The 20518-nt window shown below is 35.5% G+C and overlaps 1 protein-coding gene across 1 annotated transcript in view; it reads right to left on the bottom strand.

The window, feature by feature from the left end:
* Positions 1 to 20518, bottom strand: part of MALRD1 (MAM and LDL receptor class A domain containing 1) — a gene marked incomplete at both ends in the record, with an annotated part of 328396 nt that overhangs the window by 118698 nt on the left and 189180 nt on the right. Inside the window, one exon of the mRNA XM_082329648.1 lies at positions 17892 to 18049. Coding sequence (XP_082185774.1) covers positions 17892 to 18049 — 158 coding nt within the window. The remainder of the gene's footprint in view (positions 1 to 17891; positions 18050 to 20518) is intronic.

Genomic DNA, 20518 nt, shown 5'->3' with positions numbered 1-20518 from the left:
TTTAATATCTTTATCAATGATCTGGATGAGGGGATCGAGTGCCCCCTCAGTAAGTTTGCAGATGACACCAAGTTGGAGAGGAGTGTTGGTCTGCTGGAGGGTATGAAGGCTCTACAGAGGGATCTGGGCAAACTGGATTGATGGGCTGAGGCCAACTGTATGAGATTCAACAAGGCTCAGTTCTGAGTCCTGCACTTGGGTCACAACAACCCCATACAGCGCTACAGGCCTGGGGAAGAGTGGGTGGAAAGCTTCCTAGCGGAAAAGGACCTGGGGATATTGATCAACACCCGACTGAATATGAGCCGGCAGTGTGCCCAGGTGGCCAAGAAGGCCAATGGCATCCTGGCTTGTATCAGAAATAGTGTGGCCAGCAGGACTACGGAGGTGATAGTGCCCCTGGTGAGGCCGCACCTCGAGTACTGTGTTCAGTTTTGGGCCCCTCACTACAAGAAAGACATTGAGGTGCTGGAGCATGTCCAGAGAAGGGCAACAAAGCTGCTGAAGGGTCTAGAGCGCAAGTCTTATGAGGAGCAGTTGAGGCAACTGCAGTTGTTTAGCCTGGAGAAAAGGAAGCTGAGGGGGGACCTTATCGCTCTCAACAACTACCTGAAAGGAGGTTGTAGCAAGGTGGGGGTTGGTCTCTTCTGCCAAGTGGCAAATGATAAGAGAAGAGGAAATGGCCTCAAGTTGTGCCAGGGGAGATTTAGGTTGGATATTAGGAAAAACTTCTTTATCAAAAGGGTAGTCAGGCACTGGAAGAGGCTGCCCAGGGAGGTGGTTGAGTCCCCATCCCTGGAGGTATTTAAAAGACGTGTAGATGTGGTGCTTAGGGACGTGGTTTAGTGGTGGACTTGGCAGTGCTAGGCTAATAGTCGGACCTGATGATCTTAAGGGTCTCTTCCAACCTTAACAATTCTATGATTCTATGAAAACAGTATCTTCCTGGCAAGTTTGAACCATGCAGAATTTTTAAAACAGAATATGTGTTGTGCAAAGCACAGAAATATAGTCTAGAATGAGCATAATGTGACTTTAACTGTCACTGCTCATTTCTTTGGCTTTTGATGCATGGTAATCCCTCTGTTTTACAAGAGTATTTCAGGAGGCCAGCTTACTTTTCAGGCTATTTCTTCTTGGTTTAGAATCAAGCGTATTGTCATGGTGGGCAAATGAAGTTAACTAATAAATCTGGTTTTAATGAAGTTTTACTTTCCTTGATGTAGTATCATCATTAAAGCCTTTTGATGGCTGACCAAGTAGTTTAAAGATGAAGTATCACATGATGAGGTATGTTCCTTCCCTGCTTCCTCCTTTTACTCAACACAGAGTGGAGTGCAGTCCTGCACTTTTACGTGTACATCAAAGAAAGAGGAGGTGGAAGGAGGAAAAATCACAGCTTTTCTTAATTTGCCCATGTTTTAAAGACCTTTTCTGTGAAGCTGTATTTCTCCAAATCACAGAATAGTGAATATCTTTTCTGACATTTCTAATATCATCTATCTACTTATTTAGGTTTCATTGCTTGAGAGTGAGTCTTATTTTCAGAAGGTTCTGAGCACCTTCCTTATAGATTTGGGCTGTTGCTACCTCAACACTGCAGTAAACAGAATACTTGCTCATTTTTAAAGATCTCGGTTCCTAGGATTCAGTCTTTCATAGGTAGCTTGGAAAAAAAAAAAAAAAGCACATTAAAATGCAATAAAACTGAAGACTAATGCTGTATAGCAGAATCTCTTATCTTAAAAGAAAAAGATGTGATTATTGTGTCTTCTTCACCTAACGTTATTTTCAAAGCACATGACAGATTCTGTCTCTTTTTTCATTTCTCACTGATTTTATCTTAAAACTTAACTTCCTAAAAGAATATTGCTTAGATTATTTGAAAACAGTAACTTAACCCTACAGAGTTTGACCTTATATTTCATTCAAGCAAAAAAACCTCTGCATCAGATAAATCCACATACAGTATCAAATTATTAAAATTATTTAAATGAGTCAAAGAATGAACTGAAGTCAAGATTTGTTCACTCAAGATTTGAATTTTAAGTTCACTTTTTCTTTCCTTTCCTCTTTCCTTTTTTTTTTTTTTTTTCTTCTTTTCTCTCTTCTCTGTTTTCTTCATGGTGACGTGAAGAAAAAAGAGCAGACAATAAGGTCATGAAGACGTGAGTTATGAATGAGCATGTGTGTCCTCTGGCACACTGTCAATCACCAGGTTGATAACAATTCAATACAAACAGTTCAGTGGCACTTTATAACAGGACTAGTTATAATAACTCATCTCAGCTTTGACAGGCTACTTTATTTTAGAGAAAGACACATACTCCGTATGTTAAGTGTAAGGTTGGTAAGTGTATGCAAACAAACCAAACAAAACATCTGTACATGTTAATCATGTAGGAAAATCTGGGCAAAGCAGTAGTTATTTACTACTCTGCCCTTAGCTACTGCTTTGAAAATTTGTCTCTCCTATTAAATAACCCACAGAGACTTGTGGTTAAGATTATCATTACATTTAGAAAATTACTGCTAATTATCTGAATGTTGAAGCTCTGCATTAAACATATAATTCCAAAACTATTAAGTCCACCTAGAATAGCTCTGAGAGAGACAAATAGAAACAATTTCAATGGAGGGAGAGATTTTAAACTTGAAATTCACACTTTCCATCACTAAACTGAGGGATGCATGCTACAGGATTCTGAAATATTCAGCAAATGGAGGTAGCAAAAAAAGAAGAAGAAAAAAACCCAACAACAATAAAAAGGCAGATAACAGAACTGCAAGAATCTACAGAGTAATTGTTCCAAAAGACAGGAAAATGTTAGTGATGAATATGCAACAGGGTGAGTTTTACTTTAGGGATATGCTGCTGAAACTGATGAGCTTACTCAAGTTCCAGTGACTGCAATGAAGATTCATGATTCTTAGCACTGAAGAGAATACATTAAAAATAAGTTTCTCTCTAATTTTTCAGAGTTATATTTTGACAGAAACCAGAAATGCTATTTAGTATGTCTCTGCCTTCTATAAAAACACTTGAAAAAGAAATATCAAGCTGATCAAATGGTACCTTTAAGAAATTATTTGATCCAGACAAAATGTATACTGGCTAAGTACATTAGTATGCATGAAAAATTGGCTTCACTTTTAAGGATAACTTACAAAATCACATAATTGCATTTTCACAGTGCATTATAGAAAGAAGGAAAACAGCAAGATAAAACACTGATTTTTCAGCCTTCAAGCCTTTTATTAGACAGTCTGCATGTATCAGTCTCGGCGGGTTTTCATAATAAGAGTTAATGACAAAGCCCATCCATCCATCCCTTTCATTTCCTCCTTTGTGCAAAGAATTAATATGATTTTCATTCTCTGAAATATCTTCCCCCAATTTTCATTTCTGAAATTGACATCGCTGTAATAAAAGAATATGCATTTCAGCAAGGAACATGCATTCTAATAAACAAATTCAATAACTAAACTTATACCACTGATGAAAATCCTTTTTTAAAATGCACCAGTTTGGGAGTTCCAGAATCTCATAGTGAGTTGCTTCAGAGCATCAGAAGGCATTAACAGCTCACTCTGTCATGAGTGCCAGCACTTGCAATATTTCTAGGAGCTAAATGGTAAGACTCTTGGTTCTTAATTGCTGTAAGTGCTGAGTTGAGAAAAGGCAGTTTCAAAAACACTTTGATAAAAAGCAACTGGTAATTCATCTGGAGACAGGATTTTGTTTCAAGCAGGTAGGCATTTCAAGGAACGACAATTAAGTTGCTCATTAGCAAAGATGAAGTTATATTTTAAAAGATTAAGTTATACTTTAAAAACTCTTACTTTGGAAAAGAAATCTGTACTGAGAAGGCAAGAATAATTTATTGATTTTCTTTGAATTATTCTGTGAGCATCACCTTCTTAAAACTTTGATTTATCCTGTCACAACTATTAAATCTACTAATTTCATTATAGCCAGCTTTCATTTATAACCAAGCAAACTCTTCTGTTTCTTGTTTGCTTCTTTCTACATTCCCATGATACTCTTTCCACCAAATATACTTTTATGTGCTTAGGCTCTTAAAATACATCTTCATTCTGTATGTTATCCTTACCAATCAGAACAGAAAAATAAAACAACTCCTCTTTGTAAAAGATGATTCATTAGGTACCTTGTACTACTTCATCCTGTCTTCATTTCCTAGCCCTCCCAGCTCTCCTTTCTCCTCAAATGCAAAAATGCCTTCTTCATTTCCTAGCATAATCCACCTTCGTTTGATTTTGGGTTTTAGGTAGCTTAAGGGATACAATAGTGATTGCTTGGATTTTGTTTTTTTCCTTCAGTTCTACCACTAAGACCAAGTAACAATAAGCATCAAAGACATTTTATAAGACCATTAGCATTTCAAGCAACTTAGTTCTATTTTGTCTCAAACCTTGTCACACCTTTGTTTTAATCATATTTATTTTACAGGTTTCCTCAGATTGTTCCCATCTTAGAGTTGAGGCAACTGTAATTCTCTGGAAAACCAAAGATTGAAAGAGAAATAATCACAATTACAAAAACTCTAGGAAGACTCTGGACAACTGTTACAACCCTCCATAGTGCCAAACATAAGGACAGTGTGCTAAACATTGTGCAATACTAGATTCCTTGGATATAAGATTAAGTAAACCTTTACTTATACTGACTGCCTAAACAAATGCAGAATATATACTGTAAGAGATGTAACAAAACGGTTTATGAATCATAAAGATCATAAAAAGACATTTGCAGAAATGAGATAACCTCAAATCTGCCATGTTTTTCCTCCTATAGAGAATACTCTGAATACCATATTTGAAGATGTGAGGCGCAAAATCACAGTTTTTTATTACGAAGCTTTAATTCTTTAACTCATCTTCTACACATCTTAAGTGTAAAATCAAGGAATTTCAAAATAGTGTTGATAATTCTTACCACTTTGTGTCCTTTAAGAACCATACTTTAGATCATAATTTTTATTTTTTCTTTTCTTTTTTTTTTTTTTACCATTAATCTTCTGCTTTAACAGCTGGGTTATGGAATGAGATAAGGAATACAAACTTGTTGTCCAACTAGGATGTGCATGCCCCTAATAACTCTAGAACCAGTGGTGACATCCATGTTGCATCCTGACCTCAGAGCACCCACCGGGGAGGGAGCTGGCTAGGCACAAGTCCCTGAGTGCCTTGGAAAGTCTATGCATGTGACCAGCTGTGGTGAAACTGGGACATGGGCAAAACTTGCATCTTAGGACCACAGATCACACCAGATATTGCCAATGTGTATTTGTTCAGGATGTCTTTTAGGAGGATGGTGAAGTACCTTTCTTTTCGTGTATGTCTGTGCCCATCTATTTATGTACACTGTCTGAAATAAGTCAGATGGTATAGAGTTGTTTGGCACTTTCATTGCCTTTACTGAATGTTGACTAAAACTTTCAGCTAGGACAGAAAGTATTGCTGAACTGCATAAAAAAAGTGACTTTGTCAGTTTTCTCTGTGGCCACTGAAACAGAAAGAAAACACATCTCTCTCTCCTAAAAATGAAGAAATTAGTCTCGTCTAGATGTTCTCACACTGAATAGGTGTTTAATACAAACTAAATGGAAAGACTGATAAATTGCTCAACTCAGATAAGTATCTACCAGTTTGTATACTTATTCAATATTTAATTGAATTTAAAATTTTTCAGGCAGTGGGACCAAACTTTGCTTACTCATTGGCACATCTTATCTTGGAAAAATTTATCACTGCATGTGGCCAATCCTGGGCAAAGATGTGCTTGGAAGTGGAGCACCTTACTCTAGTCAACCACATGGCTCAAAGTACTGTTTGAGTGACACAGAGGGCAGGCAGAAGGTGTGCTAGTGGGACTAACTTTTCTTTTCTAAAACTTTGACAGTTAGTGGCTAAGGTCAGAAGCATTTTTCTATTCACAGTGTCACAGCATTTACAAAATCAGTTCCACGAGGACGGAATCATGGAATCAGTATATGTGAAAGTCCTCTCAGCTCCTCAAAATGTGAAGATTTGTTCATGAAGAATTAAAGCATTATGATTACAGCTGCTTTGAAAAATAAAAGCCTCAAGGCAAAGCCAATTTGGCTGAACAAAACATCTGGAATCTTTCAGAGATTTTGTTTGTTTTAATCAATATTTCAATTTAGCAATTCACTTCTAATACCACCTTGATTCTGTATATAAAACTGAATGTAAGGAGTGGGAAAACATATCTTTACAGGAATTCTGCTGAGACAAAAATAAAAAATTTGGAAAAAAATAAGGGAAACCAAGTACACATATCTTCTGTAAAAGAAGCATACTTTTAAAAAAAAACAGTAATATTGTTTTAAGGCAGTATGATAAAATCAAAAGACTAGTAATAATTCTTAAGACTAGCAATAGTAATTCTTGATTCTTGTACAATGACATTAAAACTTTCAAGGTTTTACTAAACATTCAATCTGTCACTTCTTCAAAGTGACAAGTCTGCAGGACAAGGATTGACATGAATATTCCCTACTAATTGTCAAAGAGTATCTTATGCTTTTTCAGAAGTATAAGAGAGTGATTACTGTCTGTCAGGTGTCATCCCTACTTTGATGTAGTGGGAGGTTCACTGGGCTATAACTGTACTTCTTTCTTTGTGACATTTACTTTTACAGCCTATATTTTATTACAATATTCTTTTCAATTGGATTGTAGTTTTTGGGCTTGTAGAAATGTAGAACAGATCCTCTGGGATATTAGATGAACTGGACAGGCTCAGGGGAACCAAAACACTAAGGCTGAAAAAAATAGTAAGTTCTTTATATAGTCAAAGCTCGACTAAGTACCTTTAAGCTTCACTGAATTGATCCTGAGCAAAGAGACATCTTTAAGAGCAATGCTCAAGTCCTGTCTCTATAATATCTGATGGATATAACTATTTATTTTGTAGAGAATGCCAAGGAACCAGGTATCCGATTTAATTTTTTTTATCTGTAGTTATGAAATTTATTCTCTACAAATTGAGGGCTCTCATAACAGACAGATCTTATTATATTAAAACACTTCAGTGAGATTCCCTCTCTTTCTCTACTTCTCTCTTCAGTGGTCACCACCTTATATGTTCAAGGACATATAAAGTTATAAACATATAAATATATGTATAGTATGGTAGGGATGTAGAAGATAAAAGTTTGCAAACAGATTCATGAGGTCTTGGTGTTTGCATTGCCAGCATAGATATGAAATATCTACATAAGTATCCAAAAACATTTACTGAAATATCAAAAACTCAAATATTTATCCAGTGACATTCCTGAATGTACCCAATATTGCTTATTGAATGTTACTATATACAGTTACATGTCTGTAGGAAGCTATATGGAAAACAATCACCACCTTTCCTCTTATAGATGCTTACTTTAGAATGAGATAAATCATACTCAAGAGTCCCTTTGACATAGTGAGTAAAACCCCACCATCAACAAAGAGAGGCTAGGCTTACTGCTGCACTGGCTGCACTGGAAGCATCTATAACCTTAAGTACCAGGAATCCCACGCACATTGCAACAAATTGCAATTTAACAGCAGGTCCTGCGATCTTAACATATTTCTTAGAAAAGAAATCTACATGCTGGAGAAAGTGCAGAGATCCCTTTTTAAGATGTCTTTCCTGTTGTAACATAGAAATAATTTGCCTACATAAAGGCAAAATGATAGGTCTGAAAACAAGCATGAAAACAAGCATCAGCCACACTTCAAACATGTAAAAGAGAATTTGTAATAACTTTCAACCTGTCAAACAAATACAAATAAAACTAAGATAGACCAGGAAATTCAGTGGCAGTTTTTCTCTTACATTAATTTTTTGCTTCTCAATGAAAGTCCCTCAGTTATCCTTTCATTTTTTCCCAGTGCAGCAGCTGTTACATAATCCACTTCTGGTTTATGGTTTCAGTAGTTGTGATAACCTCGATTCCCCCTTTCCACTTCTTCAGTTTTTCTCTAGACGTTGCAGACAGTGCAGGAGTTCTGTCTGCATTTTCTAAATGGATTTATTCCCTACAGCCAATAAGCACAGAGCTAATTATCACAAGAATATAAATCTTTTTGTGTGAACTAACATTAAAAAAAGCAAATCAAAGGAAAAATATAACCACTGAGTGATAAAACTACCGAAAATAAGAGAACTCTAAGGGATTTATGGAAGAATGGACCTTCCCCACCCCTCCTACAGCAGAAATTCAGTCTGATCATGTCTGTAAGGAAAGGGACATTTTAAGATGAAGTCTAAGAAGTTTCTATAGCAATGGCATCCTATATACACCACTGTAAGATTTGTAGCCATTAGATCGGCATACTCAGAAAATACGAACTAGATTGTATGCTTTAAGGTATTTTAGTATCATTTACCACGATGTGCCTTCATTTGTCTTGCTACATGGTCTCCTGTACCTTTCTTCCTCATATGACCACACCTTCTCTGGATATTATTTGAAAGACCATTCAGGTTCTTCAGCTACACACAGTAAAATTTTCTTTTCAAACTGAAAAGATTGACTCTTTCAGATTGGTCTTTTCAAGAGAGCTGGTCTCTTTCGAATGGTCTTACTGCATCACTATCGTCAAGAGATTTCAAATCTTACCTGAAGAAACATTTCATTTCTCTGTACAACAAATCTTGGTACAACTTGGAAGGAGGAGACTGCAATTTGTATAGAGATTAAATTCCAGATGTACTGACTTAAACAGACTATACTATTAACTAAGGCAAAGTCTAAGGTTAAAAATGTGCAGCTAGGGAGTCAGGTGAGGATTTTCATTAGTTGTTAATTCCTTTCCATAGCCCGTATACACCTAAACCAGCCAGGATGGAAAAAAAAAAGAACTATCATTCTTTTAGAAACACTTGAAGAACACAGCTGGTATATAACATGTTAAAGGGATGGAAATCCACCTAAATCATTTTGTGACTGCTAATAAACTTTTTGATAACATACTCCCTTTGAACTCACATTGCACACAATTCTGAGCTGAATCACACTGTCAAAATGCTCAGAATAATGTTGTACACAGCAGAATCCTTCAAATAGAATGAGTATTTCCATGTCATAAATAACAAGAGTCTTCTTCTGTTCGCTGATCAATGAAATTAATTAGATGGTTCATGTATCAAAATTTAAATACTACCTCTTCTGGATCACATTAAAAACTCTTATTTAAAGAACCTTTTCTCCCATACAGATCAAACTAAATTAAAGTAGAAAACAGTAAGCTACTAAGTTGTGCTATTCAGCAGAAGGAGTGGAAGGCAACAGTGAGCAGCTGAGGGGAAGACCAAATAACATCTAAATATAGGATGCAGATTTTTATTGGATAAATGGCAGAGTAGCTTTATCATACCGACACTTAATAGAACAAGTAGTATTTTTAGCAGCCTAAATGAGATGGTATAAATGTACAGAAAAAAAGCCTAAAGAAATTATTTAAAAGCTGAAAGATGCTTCACATTTTTGCCTTGATTTATTGATTCAGCCAAATACAGATTGAGTGCCTGGTCCATTTCACTGTAATTTCAAACAACAAAACACAGTTTTCAACAAACTGAGAAGTTAGCTATATAAAATGTATGGTGTTGTACTAGCCTAAGTTTCCACTGTGGTTTCATATGACCTTTCCACAACAGCTGTCTCTTCTTACATTTCAATGAGAAGAGCAATCCAAAAAAATGTTCATAATTGTTAATCATAAAATATCACCTGTGGTATCAAACTTTTCTCTATCACTACAACGAGAAACGTGTGGTGACATTAAAAGGTTTCTAGAAAAGAGAGGATTTTGCAAGGAAATAAAAATAAGGTTATTTGCACTCTTTTGTTGTCCATGCTTTTGTTTTCCTGTTATTGTGAGTGTTACAATTAAAACTAGTTTAAAATATTTCACTCTATTTTTATTCAATGACTGCTATCCAACAAACAAAATTTTCACTAGAATGTTTTTGATTATAAGAATTTTATTTTTTTCACTTCTATGATTTTCAAAGTTAAGTAAAAATATCGGTCTTATAGTTTTCATTTATTACAGAAATCTGAAAAGCATCCACATGATTTTTTGATAGATATAGTCTCAAGGCGTTTTTTTGTGGTTTGGTAGGTTGTGGGTTTTTTTGGTGTCCTCACTCTCTTTAGAAAACAAGACCCCAGTTCTTCTAAGAAAATTCTTATATTTTGACCACACCCAATTATTCCTGGTCCACATTAGAGCCCAGCATTACAGCTAAAGATTAAATAATTTTCCCTATTTGTTAATTCCATAAGATCCACACTTACAGTAAAGGTAATTTTTTTTTTTCATTTGCATTAGCCTTTGAAAACTCTCCATGCTATCTAAAACTCCTAGAGCTAAAGAAAAATTAGTATTATGGATAGATTAAGAGCCTGAACTAATCTGATATGTGGGAGATAAGAAATGCAATTTTTAGTGTTCATTTCCTTCTTTTAGTGCTCCTGCTGAAGACAAAATCAAATATACTCTGCAGACCACAGAGTTATGCCCACACATTCCAGGGACTTAATGCAAATGGTCTTTTTAATTCCTGATTTTAGTAGTATACAGTATCCTCTCTTGTTACTTCATTAGTTCAAACAGAAAATCACATTAGCATGGTTTCTTCTGTCTTAAGAGTAGTACTAAAATTCCTTATATGAGCTCCTTGGTTTTTTAATTTTCTAGTTATGGCCTCGCAAAAGTTGCAGGAACAAGTTACAAAAGAATGAGGCAAGGTGGGAAGTGCTGAGGGTAGCTGGACAACCTGAGGTGTGTGACTGAACATAAAGGCCTGTCAAAAGAATTTTAGTCTAAAAATCTAGATAAGAAACTCCTATGAATGGGCAATGGGGTTTCCATGAGTCTGCAGGCAATTCGTCTCTGAGCTGCAATGACACTCTCATAGGCAAGCAACACAAAGTTACCAGGTTATGAAAAGGTTTGCCTCTGTGGTAAGTAAGGTAGTGGGAAGAAACCAACATCTCTCAAAGCTCCCATAACATTGACACTACTAGTCTCTGCTGCAAATGATAATTGTTCTCCACCACCATGTTAGATGTCAGTGCATGCAATGATAAGACAGTTCTACTTAAAGCAGCCTTTCATCTTTCATTTAATTCACCATTGCATAATGCAATGGGATCAACCTACAAACAAATACACATACAGATTATTACAGTCATAAATGTAGGTACTCAAAAATACCTAGTCTGAGTCTTGCATAAAATGAATTGGAATCAAATACTTCCATCTTTGTGAAATAAATTACAGCAAATATAGAAACACAACTGCTTTTTTTTTTTTTTTTTTTTTTTTTTCCCTGAAGCTACTGTAGATTCAAAGCTGAAGGCCAGAAACTGAAAAAAATTCTGGAAGCATAAAAATTAGACTCTTCTTGCTAAGACCATTTATTGATTCATCAAAGTAATTTTAAGCACACTACAGCTTGATACTGCAAGCCTGGCAAAGATCAAAGACTATGAGAAACTAGAACATTGCCAAGACACTAAAAATGAACTGTGAATTAAAAATAAAAGTTGCATTAAAGGAGGATAAAACTGGAAACAAATTAATGTTCTACAAAGAGCACTAGTGCTACATCGGTGCTTGCTGAAGTTTCGCTAGTATAACATCTGTTTAGTTCAGTCTGTATTTGACAAAAGGAAGATACTTTTCTCAGTGGAAGACCAAGGGGCCTTAGGGTGTAAAAAGAATTGAGAAAGGAAAAAGGAAAAAAGAAAGATCTTCCACATTTTCTGAGGTTAAATGGAACTCCTAGAAAAGTTCAGTGTGTTTTTTTCAAGTGGAGTTGTTGATTGAGAAAATTAAATACTCTCTTGGGATTTCAGGTCTGCTATGTGTAGAAAACAATGCTATATGTTTTCTAAAAGATATCAGCAGGCACCAGGTTACGTGTTGCATTATTTATTTTTCTTTTAAAGAAAGATATATTAATTAAATTTCTAAATTTACCTATTTAGAAGAACAGCTATGAAAAACTAATAAAGATTCTCAAAGCTCAAGGTTACACCTCTATCATTTAGACAAAATCCTTTTGTCTTCATAAAAATATGTCTCTTTCACAGGTGCTATATTAAAAAGACCTCATTTTGATGTCTGTTGCTTCAGTAAAAATCATTAAACAGCAGCTGTCCTGGTTTTGGCTGGGACAGAGTTAATTTTCTTCCTAGTAGCTGGTAGAGTGCTGTGTTTTGGAGTTAGTAGGAGAATAATGTTGATTGATAACACACTGATGTTTTAGTTGTTGCTAAGTAGTGCTTACACTAGTCAAGGACTTTTCAGCTTCCCATGCTCTGCCAGGTGCACCAGAAGCTGGGAGGGAGCACAGCCAGGACAGCTGACCCCAACTGGCCAAAGGGCTATTCTATACCGTATGACATCCTGCTCAGTATATAAACTGGGGGGAGTTAGCCGGAAGGCAGTGATCACTGCTTGGGGATGGGATGGGCGTCAACAAGTGGGTGGTGAGCAATTGCATTGTGCATCTCTTGTGTTGCGTATTCTTTTTGGTTGTTGTTGTTGTTGCTGTTGTTATTATTATTATTACTATTATTACTATTATTATTATTATTTTACTTTATTTTAACTATTAAACTGTTCTTATCTCAACCCACCAGTTTTCTCACTTTTACTCTTGTGATTCTCTCCCCTGTCCCACTGTAGGCGGGGAAATGAGTGAGAGGCTGTGTGGTGCTTAGTTGTTGGCTAGGGTTAAACCACGACAGCAGCTCTATGATCCTTAAAGGAACTCTGCCTTGAGACACACTTAAATCACAACTTTCACTGTTGAATGTCAACACTGAAAAGAGTTCAAAAAGAACAAAAGAAGTCTGACCTGGAAAGATCCCAGAGATGTTTCAAAACCTCATATGCTAAAAAGCAGCAATGTAACCACCATCACTCTGTGAGATTATGAGCCAACAAGTCAATAAAGTAAATCACTCTCAGAGATCTCTTATTTGGGGAATGAGTTCAGTGAAACAACTCTAGAGAACTGTATGGTATGGAGGAGACCAAAAGTGCATTTTTCATCTGCCTCATATTCTGCAATATGGTGCCAGGCTGGGATAGAAAATAGGATAGTGGTATTAGCCCTGAGAAGCGAGGCTTCTGATTCCAGGTGTAATGTTACAGGATATTGCTGTGTTGCTTTGATGATTCGGTGTGCATTCTGTTGTTTAAGTCTGTAAGCCTACTCAGTTTTCTAACCAGGCACTGCCCTGCCTGACAGAGACATGCCCTTAGTCACACTAAGCCTTTACTACTCATTGTGCTCATCTCCTAAGGGAGAAAAAGGTCAAGTTCTCAAAGAATTTAAACAAAAAAATGCTTAATAATCCACATATGAACAATTTATCTTATATGTGTTTCTAGAAACGCAATGATTTTAAATTACAAATCCTCTGATGAACCTCTTGTCTTCACGAGCAAGAATCCAAAATACAAGGGTGACTCTTTAACCCTTCTTCAAAATATTTTTTTTCCTTCAAAGCATGTCCAAACATATTATTCCAGTTTAACAGCTCTTTGGAATGAATGCTTACATCTGGTTGCAGTATAAGAATACAATGAATTATATGCTTCTCTGCTGCAGGTTTGCCTCTCGACAGCTCTGGACAGTAGGCTGCTCCACTAAAAATAACCAGGGAATTACAAAAACCACCATGTGTCACCTCTACCTGAGCTGTGGCACCTGCTAAGCTATACATTTCTACAGTAGTAGCGCTCTCATCTCCTCTCTACCTTAGGCTAGCTAAAAACAATAACAATATCAAGGGAAAAACTGTGATGGCTTCCAGCTTTTGCTGAGGAGCCACAGCAACCAGGTGACAGGGTCTGTGCTGCAGCAGCCCTGAGCAGCTGGAGGACGCCAGCTGCTGGCTCCAGCTGCCTGTTGCCCTGGCCAGGTTAGTCTGTTGCTGTGGCAGTGTCAATGGGGCCCTGCTTCGCTTGCCATGAGCTGGTGAGGACTTCTTGTCGTTCTGAATATCACTATGTCTTTGCTCATTTGTAAGTGGATGGAATTAATTAAATGCCTGAGTAAGGTCCACTGGAGCTTCGTAATGAGATCCTGTGTATATTGGCCTTGTCACAGTCAGCGGAGGTAGTTACTAATGGCAGGTTTCACCTCCCTTATACATCTGCACATTTCTTTTTAGAGGCTTGTTTCAAATCCTTGAAAGAGGCCCCCGCTAACTGTATCACATCCTAAATTATATTTTTTAATGACAATGTCTATATGCAGGGCAATTAACATTGATCCCACAAAAATTATCTTCAACAAATGGTTTTATCCTTCGATTGTTGTTCCTTTCCCACTGTGATACCTAAGACTCGGTTCTTTTTTATGACAGAAACAACTTAAGCAGCAGTAGGAAACTTATGTTCAGATCAGCAGAACAATAAAATGTATTGTTCCTTTCACCTAAGAAGTCTTACTTGCCTCTTCAGAACCATGTTTAAAAATAACACTGTTTCTTCTGACTCATAAAATAAACCAATATTGAGTGTTGATGAGGAACCACACCATCACCACTAAAACAGGCATCGTGAATATGCTGCACTTCAACTTCAGAATATCTCCTACAATGGGTTGTATTCTCTTAAAACTGCCACAGAGAAAATTAGAAGTATCTCAAAATCTCACTGCAGCAGCAAAGTTTTGACTAGTTACATCCAGATCTCTTCCGGTAATATTCTGTTTGCCCTGTGAGTTTTTGCACTGCTATTATACACTTTGTAATTTCAGTTTAGATGGATGGTGAGTTGGATACTGCAGTCTCCATAAATAGCTGTAATGCCAACATCTTTCATTTGCATAAATGTTGAGGGGGGTGATTTCAATAATACTGTATTTTTGCAACTAGTTCAACAGCCCATCATTTTGATTGGATTATTATTCCATATACACAGAGGTTTATAAGAAGAATATGTAGTACAATTTGAGGAGAAAAAAACCACAGTAACTGCAGAGAAATTCCCTTAGAAAATGAATTTGTTTCCTCTGACTGCAAACCTTAACATAAAAATTCATGCTTGGCTATAGTATCCCTTTTATGATCCTGTAGTTTTATTGGTTATATCATAATCTTAGATACTACTTTAATAGTATGATAGATAATATTCTTAAGCTTCCTGAATGTGGACAAGCAATGCAAATATTAAGAGAAGACACCAATACATACTATGATCTATGATTTAAAAAAAATGGCTTTTTACTCTTGATTACCATTTTTCTTCCACTGTGATATTCAGGAGGAGGATAAATGTCTTCCTCATTCTGCCTCCATACAATATTTCCTCATCATATTGTCCATTACCGTGCCGTTGGTGTGCACAGTGTTCACACTCAGTTCAATTTTTAATGGATGTGATGACTTTAGCTAGAGACAGTTTTCTAAGTTGTCAAACTTGACATAGTAAATTCCTTCCCATGTCTTCTCTTGTTCCTTGCATTTTCAACTTATCAATCTACTGATCTGCTTTCACTGACATTAACTTTAAATCAAGAGATAGATACTCAAACTGGATGGGAATATATTGGTATTGCAGTTTGAACTAACAGAAGAAGCTTCAGTATGACTTCCGATGACTATGTGTTGTTTAATTAGATTTTATTCATACAGACACTGCTAAATAGAAACTCTATTATAATACTGACTTACGAATCCTTATAAGCAACATAACAGGTAAACTAGGCTTATCTGCAAAACAATCCTGGATACAATAATGAGAATCATTTTTCCTACCTCCATGTAGAATTCTTGCCTTCATTAAAAAAAATTGAATAAGAATAATAAGTCGTTACTCAAATGTCTTCTATTTACACTTCCTTTAAAAATCTCTTTAAGCTCACTGGAGACAAGGATTTAAAATAATATAAAAATAATGTCTGAAAAGTTTATTAGGATAGTAAAATTAGGTGAAAATAAGAAGAGGGAAATGTCTCACTGTAATAAGAATAAATGAAAGAGAAAGCATAATGAATATTCCCAAAACCTAGAGAAAGGAAATATTACCGATTGTGATCTAGAAAATTCCATAAAAGTTATATATTTGAACATTATATTTCAAACAAATATTAAAAAGTACAGTAGAAAAGAATCTTTACAGGCTCTTATCAATGGGAACAACTATCTAGTAAAACTCTGCTCGGGTCAATTTTGAAAAAAACTGAAAAAAAAATTAAATTCTTTTGTCCATCCTGAGGGTAGAAAAAATAATTAAGAATTTTAACTACTGGATTTGAACCCTTCAGAGACAATATCCCAACAGAGAATAAATGTCTGTTTTAAACTCATTTTAGGAGGTGTGGCTTGTTTGATTTTCTTTTATTTCACTTCTTTTGTCTCCTCTTTAACAGAAGTACTTGCATGTCTATTATTAATTTCACTGCATGTAATAAAATGAGATATAATTATTTTTCTGTTTTTAAGGCAACTGTCCATGCTGCAACATACTTAATGTGATAATTACTGTACACAATCAACAGTGATAATTTCAGTGCAAACTACTCACACATACCTAATGCAGGTCCTATTTATTTTCCACCAAAGATAGTTTGCAAGTTAGTTTACAATTAAAATTAAGCAATCCTAAAATGCTCATAATTATAATATTTGGGTGCTACAAAATACACCTTTGAGTAATGCAATGAGAACATAATTTGAACTTTGAGTTAAAATAAATGTTTATTTTTTCACCTTATTCATTTTGAGAAACATTTGAGAAACAATTTTTAGCAATTTATTTTCAAGGACTAAATATAATTTATCACTAAAAGTTAAGGCAGTCAACATGCGCACTGGAAATAAAACAGAAATTTTAATGCAGTTCACCAAAATAATTTCTACCCCAAGATTTTATTAGAAATATTGAAGAAAGAGAAGTTAACAGCCATGTGGCAAATAAATTGCACCATGATTTATAGTTGAATAGCTAGAACTCGCTGCAAAGATATAGGTAAGCACAAACACACAAAGTCTCATTTGCAAAAGTTTCTACTACCTCTAGAAGTGGTATATTTGGTCATTGTGTTGGAACACCATTAAAATGCCCAATGGCATTAAAATGCATACCATACACAGGTAGGTGAAATATATACTTTTGCTACACTGATCATTAATTTCTACATTTTACTCAGAATCATATTATGATTTAAAACTTGCTTTTACAAGCATTTAATCTTTTTTCTTTTTAACGAACAACAAATGGAACAGCCAATTTTCAAGCAACCTGTCAGTTTTCACTTGTAACTGAATAACTAGTTCTTTCTTTTTTTATAATTTTTTGGTCATTCTGCATTTAGTGAAGAAAATGCCATTTCTAAAGAAAATTTATTATATATTCTGAACATGTCTACATAAAAAGATAAATAATTTAATACAGTCATATTTTTGCATTTTATTCTCACTTTGTGCAGGTTGCTAATTCATTTTTTTTGGTGGATGTCTTCCCATCGGAACGATAGAGTTGTGTACTGATAGCTACCAATAGGGATGGCAGCAAAATATGAAAATAGCTCTCACATGCAGAATACCAAAGAGAAAGGTACTGCATGTGAAGAGTGAAAATGGAAAGTGGTTTTAAAAAGATTTTCTGTGGCTTTTCAGAGAAACTTCTTTTGGAAGAGAAATGGTAAAAGCATTTCTAAGACCCTAGAATAATAAAAACCAGGAATGAATTGGGAGGCGTGTGGGAGCTCTTCCAGTCCACAAGCCAAACAACAGAATATCAGAGTGCCAAAGCACTCTGCTGGAGCATGTACACCCTTACATATATCAGATATTCAAAAGAAAAAGTTTTTTTATTACCTTAATCATAACCTGAATATGTCCCATGGCTTTTGATGACCTGAAGTACCAGAAGCTCATCACACAAGTCCCACTTGATTCTTTCCATCTGGAACTCTTCACATGGGCTTTTTCATTTTTTAGGCCTATTGCATTGGCCTCAAGATACAGGAATTGTCCTGAAAATTAAATGATGTATTACTGAAAAATTGTTCTGGACTTTCAAATTGGACTCGAAAACTCAGGAAAGTAAATGCAGAGACATACGAAGTATACTTCCCATATAGGTCCTATACTAGTGAACCTCAGCTTAGGGTAAAAAAATACCAGATCATATTGCTTGCATACTTGTTATATCAGGAATAAACTGGGAGCAGCTTAAGATTTGGATGGGCCTCTGTAGAAGCGTGAGAATACTTCCATGGTTCCCAGCTACTCTGATTAGACGTCCTTGCCCAACAGCATTAGTTGCTATTTTGACAGTACATCATACAATGGTCACACCATGATAAATTTCACAATGAAGTTTTCTGAAAGATAACCTTCAAAATAGCAACTCACTCTATACAAAAACTTGTAAAACAGGCAAAAAACCTTCATACATTTATAAATCATTAGGTATCCCTAATGATTCATATTACCTTTGGCCATCTGTACTCTTTAATGTATGAATATTAACTTACATTTAAATTATTTAGTCAGAGGAAATTGCAAAAATAGATGCCTACATTTAATATTTTCTAACACTGATATGGTCTTTGAGTTTTCCTTTTTTATTTTTAATCAGAAGTGTAATAAATTCTGCAAGTTTTCAAATTCAATTTTTTCCTTTGTACAAAAAACAAATGTGTAGTCCATATCAACATAAATGTAGTATAAATAACACACTGTTAAATTATAATTGCACATCTACTAAAGTTTGTATATGAACTAGAGAAAAAAATTTTGCTTCAATAGAGATGCAGTAAAATGGATTCATTCTCACTTTGACACTTCTCTGTCTAATTTACAAGCATAGATGTTTGCCATAATATTATGGGATGAGAAATCTGGTGTTTCCCTGAGGTCAAGCATATATTTAACAAGTGTAGTGACATATTCATGATAATATTTAAATATATATCTATATATATAATTAGAAAATGCAAATGAACTTATTTTTTCTACATCTGCTATTTTGTGTGTTAAAAAAGCCATGTGCATAAACACTACGAGATATCAAAAGCATGCCATATCATGGCATCAGTGTCTGCTAGGAAGTTGTGGCTAGACTGGGTTGAATGCTGGGCATGTTGATGTTTGTTAACGTCTGTTTAATATTAAGCAAATGACTTCTGTTTGGAGGAAACCAAACCAAAGCAACTCAACTCAAAAAACTTTCACAGTGTTCTTTGGAAGGAAACTTGACTGACTGAGGTGGCAGACAAGGGACACTGAAAGGCCCCTTGATCTGAATGACTGGGACCAGGACTGTGGGAGAGTGGACTAATCACAGCTAGTCAAGTTTGACTAGGAGATAACAGGACAAATCTCTTAATTCCAACCAGAATGATATAATTCTAGTCATAAACAAATTTTCAGCATTTTAATGTTGAAAACAGAGGTGCTAATAGTGGAGTCAGAATTAAGAAATTGCTAGATGTAAGCTCAAGAGCTGTGGTTTTAGAAGTACTGAAATTCATCTTTGTAGAAGGACCGATCACTGAATACTGCAGTATTCTGTACCACATATGACAAATTTTAACAGCTAAGCTGAATTTTGTTTTGTTTCTCTCATGATGAACACAATTATTAAGTGCCATCAGTTCTAACAATATGGTCAGATACCACCTTCACCTTTAAAAATTTGACCACATTAAAATTGTGAAAAGTGAAATTAATTCTAAATATATTTATCTGAGAACAAAATTTCAAAACTAGAGAGCAGCTCTTGAGTAAGAAATGGAGAATTTGACCTGTTTGATCACTCACCACAACAAAAACACTAAAGTTTCAGATTATAGGGCAAATTTCCAGGCTTGAGAATTAGATCAGTAATTTTATTCATATAAAATGAATATGGGGCAGATTCAACATATATACCATGGAGATTCATAAATCTGTGCTCTAATAGAACTGGCTATTTTAAAAGCCAAATGAAAGACAGGGACACATTGGAGGGCAGTTTTCTTGTACTGCATCTTATTTTGAGATCAGTAAAATGCAGCCAGGCTGGACTGCCTCAGAATTTAAAAACGTACAAGCACATAATCTTTGTGATTTATTTGTGCCTGTTTCACCCTCAGGTACCTTGTCAAGCTTTCACTAGCCCCTGAGTTTCTACATATCTTCAAGTAAACTTTGGTTTTATTGAGTTGTTTCTTTCAGCAGTTCATGTAAGCATTCAACAACTACTAAATACAAGTCTTTGTGCAACTCTGCTGTGGAATATTTCAATTTAAGATCAGTGCTGAGCCCAGCTTCGGTAACATCTTTGCCTGAGCTGTGGGACCTTCAAAGGCAGAGGATGAAGACATGGATCTTGCAGCAAGAACAAGAACAGATAACTGGGTGCTTTGGCCAAAACAAACCAGGAGCTGCACTGCCACTAACAAAGGAGACTTTTTTCTTTAAATTTATTTAGTTAAAATTACCTAAAATTAAACTGT

This window comes from Platalea leucorodia (genome assembly GCF_965183815.1).
Source record: "Platalea leucorodia genome assembly, chromosome: 1".
Classification (NCBI taxonomy): Eukaryota; Metazoa; Chordata; class Aves; order Pelecaniformes; family Threskiornithidae; genus Platalea; species Platalea leucorodia.
The sequence above is the reverse complement of the archived record's forward strand: the minus strand, read 5'-3'. Positions and strand labels throughout refer to the sequence as shown.